The 21,273-nt window shown below is 37.4% G+C and overlaps 1 protein-coding gene across 2 annotated transcripts; it reads left to right on the top strand.

The window, feature by feature from the left end:
• The first annotated feature begins 232 nt into the window (after nucleotides 1–232).
• On the top strand, nucleotides 233–11,173 carry LOC131662315 (truncated FRIGIDA-like protein 1). 2 transcript variants are annotated; one of them, XM_058932080.1, is made up of 4 exons: nucleotides 233–1,121; nucleotides 7,138–7,301; nucleotides 7,372–7,894; nucleotides 9,469–11,173. In XM_058932080.1, the coding sequence occupies exons 1-4, from the start codon at nucleotides 299–301 to the stop codon at nucleotides 9,480–9,482; spliced, it is 1,524 nt and encodes a 507-aa protein (XP_058788063.1). In that variant the 5' UTR covers nucleotides 233–298; the 3' UTR covers nucleotides 9,483–11,173. The 2 variants fall into 2 exon arrangements, with proteins under 2 accessions (XP_058788063.1, XP_058788062.1); XM_058932079.1 differs by lacking the exon at nucleotides 9,469–11,173 and having other exon boundaries at nucleotides 7,372–8,112.
• Nucleotides 11,174–21,273: the final 10,100 nt, after the last annotated feature.

Raw genomic sequence — 21,273 nt, 5'->3', positions numbered from 1 at the left:
CGAAATCTTCAGCTAACAGGGGTAGGGTGTTGAATTTTATTAAACAAAACCATTGTAGTGAAAAAAAATTGAATAGGTGTTGAATTATTAGGTGGAAGAGAGAGAAGATGATGTGGAAGATAAAAAGTGAAAAAGTAGGGTGTTGAATAATGTAACCATTGTACATAGTCTTACTAGTTAATATTAAAATTGTATAAGTGGATCTATCAAAATTGAACATGTGCGGTATCCAATAAAATTGAATGGGTACAGGAGTGTTCAGCATCTCAATTCGCAAATCCCCAATTCAACTCCAACAATGTCCACATCAAAAACAATCTCAGAAGCACTGAATCTCATCGACACGAAGAAACAAAATCTCAAAAAAGCCTTCGAAAATCTCCAACCCCACTGTCCCTTCCTTCATTCCCTTCCTCTTTCATGGCTCGAACTCGATTCCCACTTCACCTCTCTCCAACACTCCCTCACTAACCGCTTCCACATCCTCCAATCACTCGAACAATCACATTCAAAATCCCAATCAAAAGCCCTAACTAACTACGCTAACCCTAACAACCGAACATCCAAACACGCTAACTATCCGTCCCACCCATCTGATGCTTACGGCATTTTGTCGAACCAGAACAAATTGAACATTCTGTGTGAGAAGATGGATGGTGTCGGGTTGATGAATTACGTTATCGATAATCTCAAGGATAAAGTTAGGGTTCAGGAGGAACTGATTGAAGCATTTCGATATGCGCCGGATGTAGGGGTGTTGGTTCTGCAAATGCTGGAAAGGTTTCATGGGTTGAAATTGAATGGTGATTGTAATGATTGGAGATCGAGGAGGATGGGGAGGGTTTGTGTTATGTTGTTAAGGGTTATGAGTTTTGGTGGTGTGAATGTGAGTTATAAGGCTAGGGAGAAAGCGTTGAAGGTGGCTGTTGATTGGAAAGGGAGTTTGATGGGTGATTGTGGAAATATTTTGAAGGCGTTGGGGTTTATGTATTTGGTTTATGTGTTTGGTATTGTTTCTGAGTTTAGCATGGATGAGCTTGTTGAAATTTCTACCGTGGCTGCAGTTAATGTCGAGTTCATGCAGCTTTGTCGTGATGTTGGTTTGACAGATAGGGTTCCTGGTAAGGCTGTTGAATTTTTCTAAAGAGTTGGTTTTGTTTGATTGTTAGAATAACACTTGTGTTTGTGTTAGAATAAGAATAAGAATGTAGTGTGTGTGTTTGTTTTATAATAGGAATTAGGATATTGTGTGATAAAGGGCTGGGACCTCCTATTAGGAAGGTTTACAGTAGGAGTGATAACAGGGATAATGAACTAACTGATTGCAGTGTAACTAACGAGTTAAAACACTAACTGATGGCTGATAGTGAGTCATAGATGTTAGGTGTATGTTGCATTAGGTTTTCTATATGGAGACACATGGTCAGTAGAAGGTATCAAATATCAATAACGACCATTCTTGTGGAGGATATAGGTCTCTCAAACACTGTTATCGGTGGCGGATGGCGATCCATGGTAGAGAGCCAAAATCCCGCCCTACAGGCTGCTTTGTGGTGCCGTCATAGCGGATTATGGCGGAAAAACAAGCAATATTGGCCAATATTTACCTTTGAGGCCAGCCCAAAATCCGCCCTTGATATTCGCCATAGTATGGTGGATATTCGATAACACTGCTCTCAAATACCTAACATTCTTTTACATGCATTTACCGTATAGATTCAATAGAAATTCAATAAAGATTCATATTTTCTATTCATACTTGAGATAGAAAGTATCAGTGTGTTTGGAAAGATATTGACAATAGATTGCACAAACGTTCATTTGGCCTCCTCAACCAACTTCAAAATCAAACACACCCATAGTTTAATAAGAATAAGGGGTATAAACTGTAAGTGTAAATTAGTTTTACACTGATATTCAATGAGAGCCCTTTATTTTGCCATTTCGTAGAGGTTATCTTAAATTCTTAATATTAAGTTGCAGGAGTGGGATGTTATAATGGTGGATTCTCATTAGGTGCATGCATATAGTTGGTTTACAATGATGGTGGCCCCCCTTTTAACTCCAGTTTAATTGGGAACTCTGACACGAGTTTCAAGCACGTACGTCTTTATTGGGTATTAAATTGTTACCATTGGTATTCATGATTAAGAGAAAGATAGACAAAAGAAAAGAAGTGAGTGGCAATTGAAATTATATCCGATGTTTTTAATGTGCAACTAACATGTTTTTGAAATGCGATTCTTAATTTTTGCTTGTTTTATGTTTTCTAGGATTTGGGAAAAATAAATTCCTTCACATTCTTGAAAAATGGAAGTTGATATTTTTTTAATGAAAACATAACTGAATATTACCTCTCTTTGATAGGTAGTGATAGAACTTCAAAGTTATATGTCAATGAAACTGTATCTTTTATTGAATGGAAATTAAACTAGATGCTCTTACACCAGAGCAGTAAACATAAATAAACCAAAGCTTATAGCTCCTACTTGAAAGAGATTCTCCTAATTGACCACCAACTAGAAAATACCTTAATGCCTCTCTTTTCCACACTCACCGATGATACTCAAAATATACTCTCATCCTCTAGCAAACTATCCTAGAATCTAGCTCCCCGTCACTAACTACCTAACATTCTCTCCCCCATGGCCCTACTTTCTTCTAGGATATACTTAGGTGTCATATCATGTAGGCTCTAGAATATTTTGTAACAAAGATGGCGTGTACAGTATACTTAGCTCCACTTCACCATTACATGGATGCTAGCATCTTCCAAGTTTTAAAATGGACATGAAGATCATTATAGTAAATTGTTGGATAAGAAAGTAGTTTTATGTTATGACAAAAAGTTGAAATACTTTATCAGCCCTTTGATTGCTCATGCTCAATTCCCCACTCCTAAGCTTCTCCGAGTATTCGCCCAATCGTCCTAGGGCTATGACTTGCCCAAGACACATTCTCCCACAAATTCAGGTTTTGTCGTCTTTAGTAATTTGAAGTGTGTAACTGTATATGACTATAACATATCATAGCTTAGTAGCTACAGCTTATCAGACGTGTTTGATATTGACACCTACAGTACTTGTGCAACATTTCGGATATTCGTTATAAAGGGTCTTGTCAAAGAATTATAATTATTTTCTATTTGCTTGGACATGCACAACACACTTATCCAAGACTTCAATAAGGTACAATACTTAGAAGAAATAACTCGTATAAATAAATTTCCTTTTGTTCAGTTATCTATCATAAGAACCACCATAGAAATTTAATATATAATTTTTTTTTGAGATCTAAAATGATAAGAAAGATATCCTGTAAACATCATTTAAGAATGTCACTACGTTCTCTATTTATCCTTGTTCTCGCGCGAGTTTTCACCATATGAACATACATGGATAGTTACGATTATCTTTTTTCAATTCACTATTATGATTTTTTTTTAAAAAACAAACAATATCTTGGTTTCTTATATTGTAGACATTACCTGCACGGGCTTCTCTGTGTTGTATCCGCTATATTTTTTGCCCATTCTTTGTAGCTACTAAATCTCTTAATCAGTTGTTGCATTTCCTTTTCAATGAACGCTCAGTGAAACAAACCAATGTTTAGTAAATTATATTAATGTTGAGGCAGTCATCATGGTTTTGTCGATGAATTAAGCCCTATTATTCTATTGGAGTAGGAGTAGCAAAGAAGTTCAGCCACCTTCAACTCCTCTATTAATTACCAGCCATAATACTTGGTTGACTATTGGAAATTGGAATCTTCCACTTCGATTGACAGTTTTAATCTTAAGCAATGTTCATTATGTTAGAGATAGTTAGTAAACTACTAGCTTTGTATTTTCTCTAATACTAAAACTGTAACTAACTTGCTGAGCTGTAAATGAGTTAGTTACTCATATCTCTATATAAAGAGATCTCTTGTATTCTTTCAAATTAATGAATACACAATATGAAATTCTGAACTGATCATAACAAAATTCTCTAATAGATTTCTACTTTTCTATCATGGTATGTAGAGCTTCTTTCTTGATCCAATAACTTGCATCCATGGAGAATTCTTCTTTGTTCACCACTGAGAGCTCGTTTTCCTCTTCTCATGTCAAACTTTCACATCTCATCTTTGTGAAATTTGATGACAAGAACTTCAAGCAATGGAAACAACAAATTGATGGAATTATTCGTGGTCACAATCTTCAGAGATTCGTTATTGCACCTTCGGTTCCTCAACGCTTTCTTCCTGGTGCCAATCCTGTGGCTAGCAGTGCAAATCCAGAGTATCTTGACTGGGAGCAACAAGATGCTCTTATCTGCACCTGGCTTCTTTCTACCATCTCTAATTCGCTTCTTCCCAAGCTTGTTGATTATACGTATTCATGGCAGGTTTGGTCTAAGGTTCATCGGTACTTCAACATCTTGCTTACGACCAAGGCGAGACAACTTCGATATGAATTGTGAAGTCTCACGAAAGGATCGCGTACGATAGAGGAATTTGTTGTTCGTGTTCGCGAAATCAGCTAGTCTCTGATTTCGGTTGGAGATCCAGTTCCTCTTAGAAACCTAATTGAAATAGTTCTTAATGCGCTTCTTGAGGAATACGATTCTATTGTTGCTCCTCTTTAACAGTAAAGAGGACCTCTGTTCGCTTGATGAACTAGAATCGTTTCTGCTTGTGCATGAATCACGTCTTGAGAAGAATGAGAAATCTGTACTCACTGAGCCCGTGTCAGTGTAACGCATGCTCATTTTTGAGAATTCACCCGCTAATACGGAGTTGAGCCCTAGCTTTCCACATGGATGCTGTTGTTCGGATTCTAAGATACATTAAATGTGCTCCAGGAAAAGGCCTCGTGTATGAAGATAAAGGACATACTCAGATAGTTGGATACTCCGATGCTGATTGGGCAGGGTCACCTATTGATAGACGATCCACCTCTGGGTGTTGTGTACTTGTTGGAGGAAACCTTATATCCTGGAAAAGTAAGAAACAAAATGTAGTTGCAAGATCAAGCGCCGAGGCAGAGTATAGGGCCATGGCAATGGCAACATGTGAACTCACTTGGTTAAAACAGTTGCTTAAAGAACTTCAAATTGAAGAAGCTAGACCAATGACACTTGTTTGTGATAATCAAGCTGGATTGCACATTGCTTCAAATCCAGTCTTCCATGAGAGGACCAAACACATTGAGATAGACTGTCACTTTGTCAGAGAGAAGATTGAATCAGACGACATTGTCACAAGCTTTGTCAACTCCAATGATCAATTAGCAGATGTGTTTACAAAATCCCTGCGAAGTCCCAGAACTAATTATATATGTGGCAAGCTTGGTGGATTTGACTTATATGCTTAAGCTTGAGGGGGAATGTTGATATTTGTAAATATATACTGTTAAGAATATTAATATATAGAATAGTCACACATCGACTATATCATGTACTTAGTTGTAATCTCTCTATATATAATAAAGTCTCCGTAGTGCTTTACAAAATACACGGTTTATTCAAATGTCTCTTACTTTCGTATTTCAACATATACATAGGGCTTGCAGTCATCATGGAAGGATTGAAGGAAGCTCTATGAGGAAAGAAAATAGCAACATTGGAATTCAAATATCTATGCTAACAGATAGATGCATCATGTCCAAATTTGTCAAAAAATCTAGCATTGAGTTTTGCCAAAACTACCTCCTCCATGGCCAAATCGGCCACCGCCACGGCCAAAACGACCACCTCTTGAGTGATAACCATGATTCTCAGCGGTGGCAGTAACATGACTAGTACCGAGAGGAAACGACTCCATACTAGTGGCGGAGTGTTCAGTGGTGACCGACGATGATGACGGCAGAGCCTGCATCAAATTCACTGACATCGGCTCCGTGAGTACAACTTTCTGATGCTTCTTAAGTCGTGATTCATGCGTAAGGAGACACGATTCAAGCTCATCAAGAGAACCTAGATCCTCTTTACTGTTCACAACATTAATCGGATCGTATTCCTCGGGAAGTGCATCAAGCACGATTTCAATTAAGTTGCGAAGAGGAACGAGATCTCTAACTGAAATCAATGATTCACTAAATTCGCGAACACGAACCATAAATTCCTCAATCGTAAGCGATCCTTTCGTGAGGCGACTCAATTTCGATCGGAGTTGGCGTGCCTTGGCGGTAAGTAAGGTGGTGAAGTAACGATGAACTTCAGTCCTAACTTGCCATGAATGTTTGCAATCAACGAGCTTCGAAAGAAGCGAATCATAAATGGTGGATAGAAGCCACGTACAGACAAGATAAGTGCATCTTGTTGCTCCCAATCAAGATACGTAGAATTAGCATCATTGAGTGCAGAATCGGAACCGGACGAAAACCGCTGAGGAATCACCGGTGACAAATCGCCGAAACTTGTGACCGCGAATTACACCATTAATTTGTTGCTTCCAATGCTTGAAGTTATTGTCATCAAGCTTAACCGAGATGAGATGTAAAAGCTTGACATGCGAAGACGGAAACACACCTTCATTGCGAAATGGAGGATCCATGGAAGAGTTCTACTGGACCAAAAAAGAAGCTCTAGATACCATGATAGAAAAACATAATTCAGTTAGGAAACTATTATTGTATTTCATGATTGAAAGAGATACAAGGGACTCTTATGAGTGAGTGTTGTAACAAAATGCTGTAACTAACTGTTACAGCTCAGCAGCTAACTCCTATACAATAATGCAAAATGCTAACTAATACACTATCTCTATCACTTCGCTCCCTGCTGTTGAAGACTGTTCGGTAATTAAATGTATAAAGAGCCAAGAGAGAGTGCAAAACAAAAAGCAATTAAAGGGTATACGAATTAACATAGTATTCCAAATTAAACCCTTTATAATTTGTATTTTCAAATTTAGTTTTTATCCAGGTGAAAACATAGAGGTGGCTAACCCGCTTGTAAAAATACTAACACACATGTGAAGAGTTACTAGACTACTATGCAAGTAATAAATAAAAATGATTAATGAGTTAATTTGTGATAATGTGACAGTTTTGTTTGTCTATAATGGTGTATATGTAAGCGCACATGCCCTATTTCTAATTTTACCCTCTTAACTATTGTTATCAGTAACACAACGTATTTTTGACGTTTACAGAGATTGTTCAGAAACTTGTTGATAAGGGCAAATATGTTCTGGCTGTCAAGTATGTTTTTGAGTTTAATCTTGTTGATAAGATTCCACCAGTTCCTATTTTGAAAGCGTGTGTGGATGCATCTAAGAAACTTGCTATAAGACTTTCCCAGGAAGGAAGGCCATGGGTAAGTGTCACCTTGATTTATAACTTAATGCATAGTTCCACATCCTATATTCACCGAGGTATTTTTGCAGATAGAAGTTACTGATAGAGAAATGCGTGTACTGAAAACGGTAATTGAGACTATTGAGAATTATAAGCTTGAATCTGAATATCCACGAGCTAGCCTGGAGCAGCGTATAGAGCAGTTGAAGGGGAAGGGTGCAAATATGAAAGACAGATCACCAGCTTCTATTCTAAATAGACATACACTACAACGACGGCAACGAAAGAGAAGAATGAAGAAGCAGCAGCAAAATGGGATCAAGCTTCCTCGAACATTCACTTCAGTTGGTCCAGAAGCTGTCCTCATGAGTGTAAGTGATAATAATTCAACAATATGCCAGTACGAACAACCTCTTGTCAGGCCCTCAGGTTTGCTTCCAAACCATCCAAATCCATACACAAGCTCACCAGCCACTCCGCTTGGCATCGTCGCCCCTACGCCAACCATGCCTTCTTACACGAGTCCTTCAGCTGGTCCCAGCGGAAACCCCAACCTAGGTGGTTCTCATCTAAACTCATCAGAGCCAAATGTGCCATCTGCTTATTATGATGGTAATAACTTTACTTACAGTGGTATGAATCTGCGACATCATTACCGAACACTTTATTATCCTCAGTAGATCAATAACTTCCTTCTCTTGTCAGTACTAAACTCATGTGCTGGTATTCTAGCTTCTCCCTGACTTTGCATCTTGATTGTTTGGTTTTAAAGTGTAGTTTGCTACTTTGCTTCATTAACCCTGGTTTTAGGACAAAGATTTGATTCAGTATCTGAGAATTGTGAAGGAATGCTTAGTTTCACAATTTTAATTGCTTGAATTGTTTTGTATATATAAAATTACTTTTAGAGGTTAATTATAGTCTTTCATCTCCCTTCACCCTCATCCCCGCCCTCACACCCAAACCACAACCTTTGTTGTTTTCGCTAAGCAATGGAACATCGTCTGATTGGCTGACTACGTGGACCTATCAACTTTTTTCCTTCTTCAGAAGAATATACATTGAAGTCTTTTTTCAAGTTTTCCCTTAATGTGCTCTTATTCGTCTTGCCTATTTTAAATGTTTTTTAGTTTGTTCCATTTCATAAATTATTTAACAAAATTTATGTTGGCTAATTAATTGCCTTATGCAACTCTCCTTTTCTATCCAAGCATGGGTAAAGTTATAACTGAAAAAGAAAGTTTTTCATTATCCTCTCGGTCCAAAAACTTAAAGGAAGTCCATGTAAAAACTTAGTGGAAATGTGACGTCATCCACAGGGCGCAGACAAATTGTTTGCGTTAATTTATTTTACTAGCTTTTATATATTAAGCTAAATCTCCCCTTTTAATGTCAAATGCTTTAACCCAACAACATTGTGCTTGTGCATTCCTGAAAGTCTGAAACTAGCACGAGGGTTTGAGGAGCTGTGTTGAAAGTTGTCATCCCTATGCATTACATGCTATCCTAATGGGATGGCAAAGGCCAAATGTGTTCTGTTGTAACCGTTCTTTTTATTATATCTTTCTTTTTATGCCCCTTTTATTTTTCACTTTTATCATCAGTCATATTTTGTTAGAATCCTCTTACTAACAGGAATGATATGCAGTGCAGTTTCTCATCTCTGGTTTCTCTGTTTCAACCATTTTTATTATCTAGTTTAAAATTAAAAGTCAATCTGTTGGAAGTAATTTTTGGTTTTTCATGATCCCTTCACAGAAAAATAAAGTGTTTCTGAATATATCACCAAATACAATTGCATTTGCTTTCTAGTCTTATTGAGTTTATTCATACACTTTATGATGATGAAGGCTGCTTGTTATGGATTATGGATTGTTCCGTATTATGTTAGCCATCCGTTTACATGGATTATGACTAATGATCTAACCAACAGTTTAGCTGCTGGTTTCTAATATAATTTTTACTAATTGCTAATGTGTGCCAGAAGAACTAATTCAAATCGAGTAATTTGAAGCTTTTGTAGAGGTATATGATCTGATTTTAGATGTTGTCATTTGAAGCTTTTGTCTATAACAGTTGAAGTCTCATTTTAATGTTGAAAGCAGACCAATTTTTGACATGTTTTGGGTTCCCATCATTCACATATTGATTAACCATGGGGTCAAACCCTTTGATTTTGAGTCCAGGGGAAGTGGCGTGAAAACGTCAAGACATAAACTCTTGACCTCTCTGATTCTGGCTACGTTTTGTGTCATTTAAGCAGCTGAAGCCAAGGAAAAAAGAAGAACATCAATGATAGAAAATAGAAAAAATTTCCCTATCAATGGTGATGATTGCATTAACTTAAAGAAAATGATTATTTATTTGGCACTTAAATTTCATGTGAATGCTTCTAGTTCTGTATTCTTCAAGTTGATTGTGCTAGTCTTATGGTGAAGGTATGATCATTCATGAAGCTTCTATATTCATTTTCATTAGCTGCAAGTAACAAGTTGCTTCTAGTTTTTATTTTAGTTTAGTTTGCACTAGTTGTGATTGAAAATAGTATTATAAGTTTTAAGTCAAGGTATTAGAGAAATTGGAAACTATTCTACCTAAGAAGTGATATTCTACCTATGAAAGGATGTGTCTGTATTACATGTTGCTGTTGTACATATTGAAATTTATTGTAGTTGTGCCTCTCACCTTTATATAACCCTGATTTTGATGGTTTTTGTAATGTAACATGTAAGAGACTTTGTTATATATGTGTGGAAATGTTTACTTAGGTGTTTGCTTGTTGAGACGTATACTCAGTGTGTTCCTATAAAATGGGTCATGAAAGACTGGCCAGCTTTCTTGGTTTTTGCTAGTGACTGCTGAGAATTTAATTAGAACAAAATAGACAATTCATCTTAAAATGCAGAAGAAAACAGGAAGTTCTTTTTACTAGCTTGTAATAATGAGTGAATTGTTTTATATTTTAAAGTTTCTGTTATTTTCTTGTTTGATGTAGATAAATTATGTAATTCGTACTTCACAAAATTAAGAGTTTCTTTTATCAACTGATAAAGTTAGGGAAAAGTAAAAGAAGTGGAGTTGTGCCTTTTTAGAAATTATTAATCAATAAATATTGAAAATAACTGTTGTAGTATTGATTTATTGTAGTTTTCATGATGATTAAATATTAATGTGTAAATGATATGGAATAATTTGCACGTCCATATATGTTGACAAATGTCAGCGGAAGTATTGAAGCTAAATTGAATGTGAAAAATCTGTGATATTTTCCATTAATTGAGCAATCGGTACATGGGTCAATATATAGGTTTTTGTACAAAACAGAATTGGGCCAGGATATAAAAAGAATAAGTAAATGGGCCTATGACTAAGTGGGCTTATGTTTTAACACCCCCCCTAAAACTGGAATGGATATTGAGCATTCCCAGTTTTCAAAACAATGATTGAAACGGGCCAAAGTGAAGAGATTTTGTAAATAAGTCAGCAATTTGATTGTTGGAGTTGATCGACATCAGATGTATTATCTTGGACTGGATTTTGTCGCGAACTAAGTGACAGTCCATTTCGATATGCTTCGTTCTTTCGTGAAAGATTGGATTTGTTGCGATGTGGATTGCGCTTTGATTGTCGCAGTAGATGTTGACTGGTGCGGGATGATTTATGTTGAAGTCTTGAAGTAGATATAGCAGCCATTGAGCTTCACAAGAAGTGTTGGCTAGAGCGCGGTATTCCGCTTCTGAAGATGAGCGAGACACGACGGGCTGTTTCTTTGATTTCCAGCTGACAAGGTTGTCACCTAGGAAGAATGAGAATCCAGTTGTTGAGCGTCTTGTAACGGGGCAAGCTCCCCAGTCAGAGTCGGTGAAGCCAGTGAGGATGAGAGATGAATCAGCACGAAAGAATAGACCCATAGATGGTGCATTTTTGAGGTATCTGATGATGCGATGGGCTGCCTGAAGATGCGTTTGTGTTGGGGTTGACATGTATTGGCTGAGCATGCAAACAGAGTAGACAATATCAGGGCGTGAATGTGTTAAATATAGCAGCTTACCGATGATTGTTCTGTACTGTGTTGGATCTGTTAGGGGAGGTTCAGCAGTGTTATCCAGTTTGTGGGAAGGATCCATTGGTGTGCTGGCCGGTTTAGCTCCTAGTAGACCTGTGGTTTCTAACAAATCTAAACAGTACTTTCTTTGGCATAGTGTGATGCCTTTTGATGAGCGAGCAAGTTCGAAACCAAGGAAATAGCGGATGTGACCCAAGTCTTTTATGTTGAATTTGGCGTCCAAAACCTGCTTGATATTTGCAATGTGTTTAATGTCGGTACCTGCAAGAATCAAATCATCGACATAGACTAAAACAGCAGTAAAATCAGTGTCAGATTTATGAGTAAATAAAGAGTAATCGGATTTGGATTGTATAAAGCCAAGCTGAGTCAAAGTGGTGGTGAGCTTAAAGTTCCATTGACGGCTGGCTTGTTTCAGTCCATATATGGACTTTGTAAGTTTGCAGACCAGATTTTTTGAATTTGTTAGACCAGGGGGACATTTCATGTATACTTCTTCGTCGAGATCTCCGTGTAGGAAGGCAGTGTTGATGTCCAACTGATGGACATGCCATTTAAGTGAAGCAGCAATGGAAAGAAGTAATCTAATAGTGGTCATTTTGATAACTGGGCTGAATGTTTCTAAATAGTCAAGGCCTTGTGTTTGATTGAAGCCTTTGGCCACAAGGCGGGCTTTGTATCGGTGGATAGTGCCATCTGGATTGAATTTGTGTTTAAATATCCATTTGCAGCCTATGGCCTTTTTGTTGTGGGGTAGGGAAGTGAGTACCCATGTGTTTGTGTCTTTAAGGGATTCTAATTCTGCCGTGATGGCTTGTTTCCAGTTAGGATCTAGGATAGCAGCAGAATAAGAAGTTGGTTCCTTAACAGTAGTGATATTTAAATTAAACAGTTTGTGAGAACAAGATAAGTTATTGTAATCAAGGAAATCTGAGATAGGGTAAAGAGTTTTACCTGTTGTTGAGGGGATGTTAGGGTTGGTGGTACCTGTTATGAGTGAGCAGTGGTAGTCCTTAAGGTAGGTGGGAGGGTTTGAGATGCGAGAGGATTTTCTGGTGTTGGTGTTTGGAATAGGTGTTTGGTGGGAAGTAGGGGCATTTGGTGTAGTGATTGGAGTAGGCAGTGTGGGGGGTGGAGATGCTGCAACATTAGGTGAGTGCTGTGGGGATTGTGTGGCAGGGGTGGGTATTTTTGGTGATTGAGGTGGAGTTGTAGAGTTATAAGGTTCATTTGTGTCATCAAAGTTAGTGTGGTGTATAGGTTGAGGTGTGATATATGTGGAGTCAGAGGCAGTGGCCAGAGGGAATATAGTCTCAAAGTGAACCACATCACGAGATATAAAGATATTTTTGTGCAATATGTCATATAAAATACAGCCTTTAACACCATTTTTAAAACCAATGAAGATGCATTTTCTTGACCTAGAGTCAAGTTTCGTTCTATTAATGGGTTTGCTGCAAGCAAAAACGAGAGAGCCAAAGGTTTTTATAGAAGCATAATCAGGGATAGTATTGTACATGCGATAAAAGGGACAGTCATGCTGCAAAAGTTTAGAAGGTAGGCGATTAATTATGAACACAACATAGTTTAAGGCATATGACCAAAAAGATTTTGGTGTGTGAGATTGGAAAAGCAGAGCACGTGTCACCCCAAGAAGATGTTGGTGCTTGCGTTCAACAAGACCATTCTGTTGGGGTGTGTATGTGCAAGAGGTCTGATGATGAATACCCTGAGATTGGTAAAAAGTTTTTAAGGAAAACTCAGGGCCATTATCAGATCTTATAGTCCTGATTGTGTTTTTAAACTGTGTTTGAATGTGTTTAACAAAAGATTGTATGAACATAGATGTTTCAGATTTGTTTTTCATTAAGAAAATCCAGGTATATCTACTGTAGTCATCAATAACAGTCAGAAAATATTTGTGTCCTTGCATAGAAACAGTAGAAATGGGACCCCAAATGTCCATGTGGACGAGGTCGAAACATTTGTGACTAATGCTGGAACTATCAGGGAAAGATAAGCGTTTTTGTTTGGCATAAAAACAAGCATCACAGGGCATAGTGCATTTGGATAATTGAGGCAATTTGAAAACTTTATTGATATGTTGTAAAGTGTCATAAGAAGTGTGACCTAGGCGATTATGCCATATAGAATTTAACATATGACTATGGGGAACATGAGTAAGGGGAATTTTATTCTTCAAACTATTGAGATTGAGGGAGTAAAGCCCGTGTTGCATCCTAGCAGCACCAATCGTCATCAGGGTAGGGATCCCCTGTATGAGACAGTGAGTAGGGGTGAATTGCAGTATACATTTCAAAGAAGTGCATAGTTTAGAAACAGAGATTATGTTGGTGAAAAAACTTGGTATGTAAAGCACATCATGAATATGCAAAGTTTCAGAGAAATACACGGAACCAGACTGATTAGTGGTTATTAGAGTCCCATTGGGGAGTCGAATGTTTATAGGGGGAATAATTTTTAGAGATCGAAACATGTGTTTTGAGTGACACACATGATCTGTGGCCCCCGTGTCAAGTAACCAATCGGAAGATCCTATATTTCTAAGAGTGAGGATAGTAGGTTGCGTACCTGAATTTGATGTTTGTAGGTGTTGCACCGTATTGTTGTTGGTCGAAACGGTTTGTTGAAGGAGAGCCAAAAGGGCAAGCTGTTGATCTGGAGTTAAGACGGATTGACTTGTGGAATGTTGTGTGTCACTTGCTGCATCCTGGGGCTGTTCTTCAGTTGTGGTTTGAGCAATGACAGGTTTCTTCAGATAGGGGGGAAGGCCATGCTTTTTGAAACAAACTTCAATAGTGTGCCCTGTTTTGTTGCAGTAGGAACAGACTTTGACACTCTTGGACTTGTTGCTAGAGGGATTTTTGGATTGGTTCTCAGGAGAGCGATTTTTTGGATAAGATTTGCCAAGTTGAGCAAGAAGCTTGTCTTCTTCGACAGGTTGAGCAATTTGGCGTTCTTGTTGAATGAGAAGCGAAAAGACCTTGTTGACAGGCGGCAAAGGAGTCATGAGCATAATCTGGGCACGAACCGGAGCATAGCATTCATTGAGCCCTTTCAGGAAGCGGATGACATAGTCGTTGTCACGATACGCTTTGATGGTGGTGGTTAACAGACAAGTACACGTAGTATCACAAGTGCAATGTGGAATAGGGCGAAAATTGTCGAATTTTTGCCAGAGTTTCTTGAGTTTAGTGAAGTACTGGGTGATATTCTGATCACCTTGCTTCTGAGCATAGATCTCTTCTTGGAGATCAGAGATGCGAAATATATCGCCTTGGTGGTAGCGTTCATGGAGTTCATCCCAGATATCTTTGGCCGTGTCCATCCATAAGACGCTTTCAGAGATTTCTTTCTCAATAGAGTTGGTGAGCCATGCCATTACCATATTGTTGCAACGATCCCAAGCTAGGTATTTCGAATCAAGTGAATTTGGGCGAATTAGGGTTCCATCGATGAACCCTAATTTGTTCTAGGAACGAAGGGCGAGTTTGATTGCACGAGACCAAGAATGGAAGTTTGAATTGTTGAGTGATGGTGAAACGATGGAAAGGCCGGGATTATCACTGGGGTGCATATAGAATGGATCAAGCATATCGGTTCGATATGTGCGATTGGTTGATTCAGATTTCTTGGTTGAATTGGGACGTGGAGTGGTTTTGGGTGTATTGGGTTCATCGTCGGAAGCCATGGAAGGTGAACAAGAACGACGATGAAGCAAGAAAGGAAAGAAGAAGGAGAAGAAATCGGGAAAGAGAGAAAAAGGAGAAAACGAGGAAGAACAGAGAGATTGAAAAGAAAATCTGCAGAGAGAAAAAGGATAAGGAAGGCGAGGAAAAGTGGGTAGCCACGTAGAGATTAGGTAGAACCCAAAGAACGATGAGAGAAGATCTCATGTGAGAGAAAAATCAGAGTAATCTTTACTCTACTGATACCATGTTGACAAATGTCAGCGGAAGTATTGAAGCTAAATTGAATGTGAAAAATCTGTGATATTTTCCATTAATTGAGCAATCGGTACATGGGTCAATATATAGGTTTTTGTACAAAATAGAATTGGGCCAGGATATAAAAAGAATAAGTAAATGGGCCTATGACTAAGTGGGCTTATGTTTTAACAATATATATTAGATGACTCAATGTACTCATGGACATAATTGTATAGAGCTTAATCTTGGGATAATTTAACCATCAATAAAAGATTAAATTCTTCTAAAATATATTGCATTTGACTCAACCTTTGAGCTAGGGTTATGAGGGTGTATAAAGCGGTTTATAATATGATTAAATTATAGTAAAAAAAGTTGTATTTCATGGTTAATTTATAATTAAATAAGATATTTTAAAAAGAGGAGAGATCAAACTACACTTGAAGAATTACACCATGAGTTATATTAGTTAAATAATGAGTTACATTTGCTTAATAACTTTGCATCGGATAAATATTTTTTAAAATCAACTGTTGGATTGAAACATAATATCATATAGATTAGGGGTGGCAAAATGGGCTGTCCGCCCCGCCTTATGTCTGCAACAAAAACACGGAACGGACAAGCCTGCCAAGTGAAATAGGCATAAAACTCAAGTCCGTCCTGTCAAGGTGGCGGATTGGCGGGCTTACCCGCTTATTTATTTATTTATTTATTTTTAATAGATTAATTGTCTGTTTTTTATCTTTCAATTAAATTTTTCAATTATTTTTTAGAATAATTTTTTATATTGCATCTTTTAAACAAATTTTGTTAAAAAAAATGTTGCATATATTAACAAATAAATATACAAAATAATACCATCAAGAATTGAAATTATTAGAATTAATTAAAAAAAGACAGGTTTAAGGTGAGACAGATTGAACAAATGGGTGAGGCGGGCTTTGGTGGGCGATGGGGTTTGAAGGAGCGAGTAATGGTGGGCGGCGGATTTTGGCAGGGCGGATCCAAAATCTCAACACAACCCGTCATTTTATGGCGGTTGCGTGAGTCGGCCTGGAAGGTCACGACCCGTTTTGTCACCCCTAATATAGATCATACATATAAAGTTTGAGTTTATTCTATAAAAATTTACTATACCATCAAGATATTCAAAAATTAATGTCAAAATAAATTTTGATATAACGTTAATTTTGATGTAATTCAATGACATAATAAATTATAATTGAATTGAAGTTAACTTTAGTTCCTTCTCAAAAGTATCAAATGTATATTTGAAGAATCGTTGAAGAATTCATTAATCATGTTGATGTTGATGCACACAAACATATATTTTATGTAACTTCTATTCTACTCGTCACATTTGTAAAATTGATTTGTTAGTGTTGTTTTTAGTTTGCAATAGTTTTTTAGATTTGATTTTTCAATTGTATTTTTAATTAATACTTTTAATTTATTTTTTTCCGTCTTATATTAATGATAATTAAAAATATTAATAATCAATAAAAATAAAAATAATTTGATAAAATTGGTATTCTCTTAATTTCATTTATTACAATTTTTTTTAATCCGTAAAAAAGTGTTTACAACATCAGTTATTTTAGATTTTTGACAAATAATGGGTCACTTTTTCCATCTTAAGTGGTGAGGAGTCACTCTATAAAAACTCTTTTTTTTTAAAAAAATTTATTTGTAAGTGTGTTAGATTCTTATTTTGTAAAAAAAAATAATTCAAAAATATACTTCAATTGATTTAAAATATCCAAACATAAGGCAATGTGATATCAAGTAGGTGCTAAAACAAAGTACGATGATTATGTTTTAAGGGTTTGTTCCTGCTTGTTTTTTCTTTTGTAAGCGTTTGTTCCTGCTTGTGTTATCAACTCAAAACACAACACTTGTATTTTGAATTATATTACAACATGAATTTGTTGGAATTATGTTATGCTATAGGCTATTTGGAATTGAATCATGTGAATATTTTAAAGATGGTTAATCTTTGAAATATTTTCTTATTTGATGTTGAGTGATTGCACTGACTTAAGAAAATGAGAGTATTAGGGAGCTTATCAAAATTCAATTCTAAATAGGGATTTTACCAACATTTGTTTACGTTTCGAAAGTATATTTATAATTTTTTTTAAATAAAATTGTGATCAATGTTTAAAAATATATTTTCGAATTGACGAGGGAGAATTCGAAAAGTAACCAGAAATAATAGACTAATGAATAGTTTTGTTTATATATTTATTATTAGTGGATCATATTAAATCTAGAACAAAGAAGATGCTGTTATAAGTTTACCATAAATGATGAAGAAAGAAAAGACGGGCTGATATGATTAAACGACATCATTATTGAGTATTTGAAATTCAGTGGTACCAAACTTGGATGAGAAGTGATTACTAAAATATGAAAAAAAATGTTAATACTATATTTTGCTACTTTTTCCATTCTATTCTTTATTTTAAAACAGTAATATACTATTGTCTAAAAAAAGGCAAGAGTTCAACTAACAAATTTCAATATTATTAAATTAAATATTATCATTCAAATATAAACCAGCAACTTCACATGTGTGTGAGGTTTTTGTAAATTATTATCATTTTATATATATAAAAGTAGTAATATATTTACATGGCCGGTCCAATTAAGCTCCCGTTCTAATTTTAAAAATAGGTTTAAATTTAAAGGTTTAAATGTATTTTTGGTCCCTGTAAGTTAGCGAGTTTTTAATTTTCGTTCCTATAAGTTTTTTTTGGCTTGAGTCACTATATCTTACTTTTTGCTTGAGGTTTAGTCCCTAAAGCCAAAATACGCAGGAAAATTTGCAGGTTTCCTACGGATCTTCCTGCAAATTTTCCTGCGGATTTTGATTTTAGGGACTAAAACGAACGCAAAAGTGAAATATAGGGACTCAAACAAAAAAAAAACTTACAGTGACGAAAATCAAAAACTTGCTAACTTACAAGGACCAAAAGTGCATTTAAGCCAAATTTAAAATATAAATTCAATTATAATAATTAAAAATAACACATAAAAAATACAATTATGTATTAATCAATAATATATTTAATTATAATTATTTTGAGTTTTGATCTATAATGTCGAATACATCATCAAAATAATATCGAATACATCATCAAAGAAAATACAAACACAAAAATAGATCACATGAATCACTACTGTGTGTGTCGGACATCATCTTGATGCTCTCCACCACGGCCTCCGCCTCTGCGTCCACCACGGCCTCTCCTGGCTCTGCCTCTAGTGTCAAGTGCCCCACTAGTCCTAGCACGATTTCTACAGTATAGAAATGCCTTATGCGCCAGCCTAATCATAGTATCCACCACACGCCCGCAGACCCCTCACGGAATAAACCATCTGCAATGGCTCCCAAACCAGTGTCAGCTATCTCACGACACCGAAGAAGGAGATCGTGAGTGTGGTCCATCTCAGCCTGATGAGCCTGCAGAGTCTCCTCGTGGACTGGTCTGGGCGGATCTCTAGGTGCAGCGGGCAGCATGTACGGGTGTGACACCCTGTAGTACCAGGTGATGTATCCCTTGATGCAGCTCTAGTTGCTCTCTGCACTCGTTGCCCGAGCCTCCTCTGGAACCATGTGATGCTCCCAGTCTACAAAGACCTCATCTAACTGCCGACGGGTCATGGTAATAGGAGCGGAGGCTATATGATCGCGAGGTATTGTCTGTGCGTCGCCAAACTGACGCATGACACGCCCCAAAAGATATCGTACAAGGATGGTTGAGCTGGCGGCCAACCATCCAGAATACAACGCTATCTCATCAAAGGGAACCGTCTCCCGGTGCTCAGCATAACAGTCATATCGTACATCCTCGGCAATAATGTGATCAAGTGCGCGCCTGTAGGGTGAGGCTCCTGGTTCCCTCTGCGGGGGCTGAATCTACTGGCACGCGACATGAGCTCAGTGTAAGTCGGCACCTCTCCCCAACCAGTAATGTCTGGAAAGTGTTGTAGTATCCAAGCCTGAGAAAGTGTTGATAGGTAGATGCAGGAGGCATGCCACATCATCTAAAGTGATGGTAAACTCCCCGTGAGGAAGATGAAACGAGGAAGTCTCCGAATGCCATCTCTCTGCAAATGTCATCAGCATCCCATTATGTATCGTCGTGTAGCCCACCTGACAGAGGTCCCTCAGGCCAGAAGCTGCTAGTACATCCTGGAACCACGACTCGTCAGGCTGCGCAAGACCTGCAATCTTCCGGCCGTGGTTGTAGAACCTCTGGGGATCCCTATCCTGATTTTTTTTTATAAAAATAAACACAATGCATAATAATAAAATTCATAAATTGAAGAAAAAAAGTAATTAACAAAGAAAATTTACCTCTCAATCCCATATATGCCTAGCTGCACAATCAGCATACCCTGTCAAAAGGGATGAGTCTATAGGACCCCTAGGGTACCAGATAGGCTCTGGCACCGACTCATCCTCGTGTCCCTCTGGAAGTGGCACAGTAGATCCTGGATCGTCCGTCACTGGCACAGTCACAAGAGTAGAAGTAGAAGTAGTGCCACGACGACGTCTGCGGGGAGTGGCATCTGTGAGGAACCCTCAACATCATCCTGAGACCTCAGTGAAATAGTAGTAGACGGGGAAGGCCCCTCAACTGGGACAGGTGTAGAATGCCTGGCTGGAGCAGGTGTATCAACTAGAACAGCAGCAGAGAGCCCCTCAACTAGGACAGATGTAAAAGTCTCGGCTGGAGCGGGTGTATGAACTGGAACAGCAGCTGGGAGCCCCTCAACTGGGACAGATGTAGAAGGCCCGGCTGGAGCGGGTGTATCAGGTGGAACAGGAGCTCCATCAGTCACCTGAGATACTACATGCACCCGTTCACACCGCACGGATGCGTGTTGTGCAGTCCTCTCATGTATATCTAGATCCGGACCGTGAGTCATAATTTCTGAATTGTGATAACATCTACTTAGCTACTATGTATCTATACAAACAATGATTTATAAATAAACAAGAAATTTTAAAAAAAATACTCTTTCCGTAGATGCACCTACGGAAGCATCTTAGTTTCAAAATGTATGGTGCTTCCGTAGATGCACCTACAGAAGCATCTTATTTTCAAAATGTATGGTGCTTCTGTAGATGCATCTACGGAATTCCCTAACGTTCATCTCTTTCGTAGGTGCATCTACGGAAGCCCCTGAAGCTCAGAAACGCAACAATGGCGTAACTGCACTATTCAGTCACCCAAAAACCCCATTTTTTTGATTGATCGTCCAAAATAAACCACAAACAACACCTACATTGTCTCTAAACAATATCTCCAATCCTATCTAATCATTTCTACATCTAAATATCATATTCTAATTCGATTTCAAAATACTCTAAAATAAGTCAAAATTTCAAAAACTTACCGGTTAAATAGCGATTTGAAGTTGATGGATGTCTTGAGAGTGTTTGGGGTTTAGAGAGTTTGAGAGAAAGAAGTTTGAAATGAAGAGAATGAGGGAGGGGATAGGTCTGACACGAGTTATAACGTCAAACCGTTACGTAGATGCATGTACAGAATAGTTTCATAAGTGCATCTATGGAATAAACCAACGTAAAAAAAAAGGGTGCTTTCGAAAGTGCATCTACGGAAGTACAGGAGCAATTTGGTCAATTCAGTGGTGCATAAGAAGGCCTTGGGTGGGATAAGAAGTTGGCATAATATTTATGAAAAAAATTAAACTTTTTAAAAATTTAGGACCTCACAAAATTTGAGACCTATACTGTGGCACATCATGCACATGCACAGGGCCGACCTTGCATATTTATGATGAATTGTTTGTAGATATAAGTTGAATTGAATTTTGTGAAATTTAAGTGTGATATAATTTTAAAAAGAAGATATATCAGATTGATTATTTGTCATAGATTAATTTTTTAGATGAATATGATATATTTAAAATTTTAAAAGTGACTTATTAATTCATCT

The sequence above is a fragment of the Vicia villosa genome, linkage group LG3 (assembly GCF_029867415.1).
Source record: "Vicia villosa cultivar HV-30 ecotype Madison, WI linkage group LG3, Vvil1.0, whole genome shotgun sequence".
NCBI classification, from domain to species: domain Eukaryota; kingdom Viridiplantae; phylum Streptophyta; class Magnoliopsida; order Fabales; family Fabaceae; genus Vicia; species Vicia villosa.
Note: the sequence above shows the minus strand (reverse complement) of the source record. Positions and strands in the feature narration are given on the sequence as shown.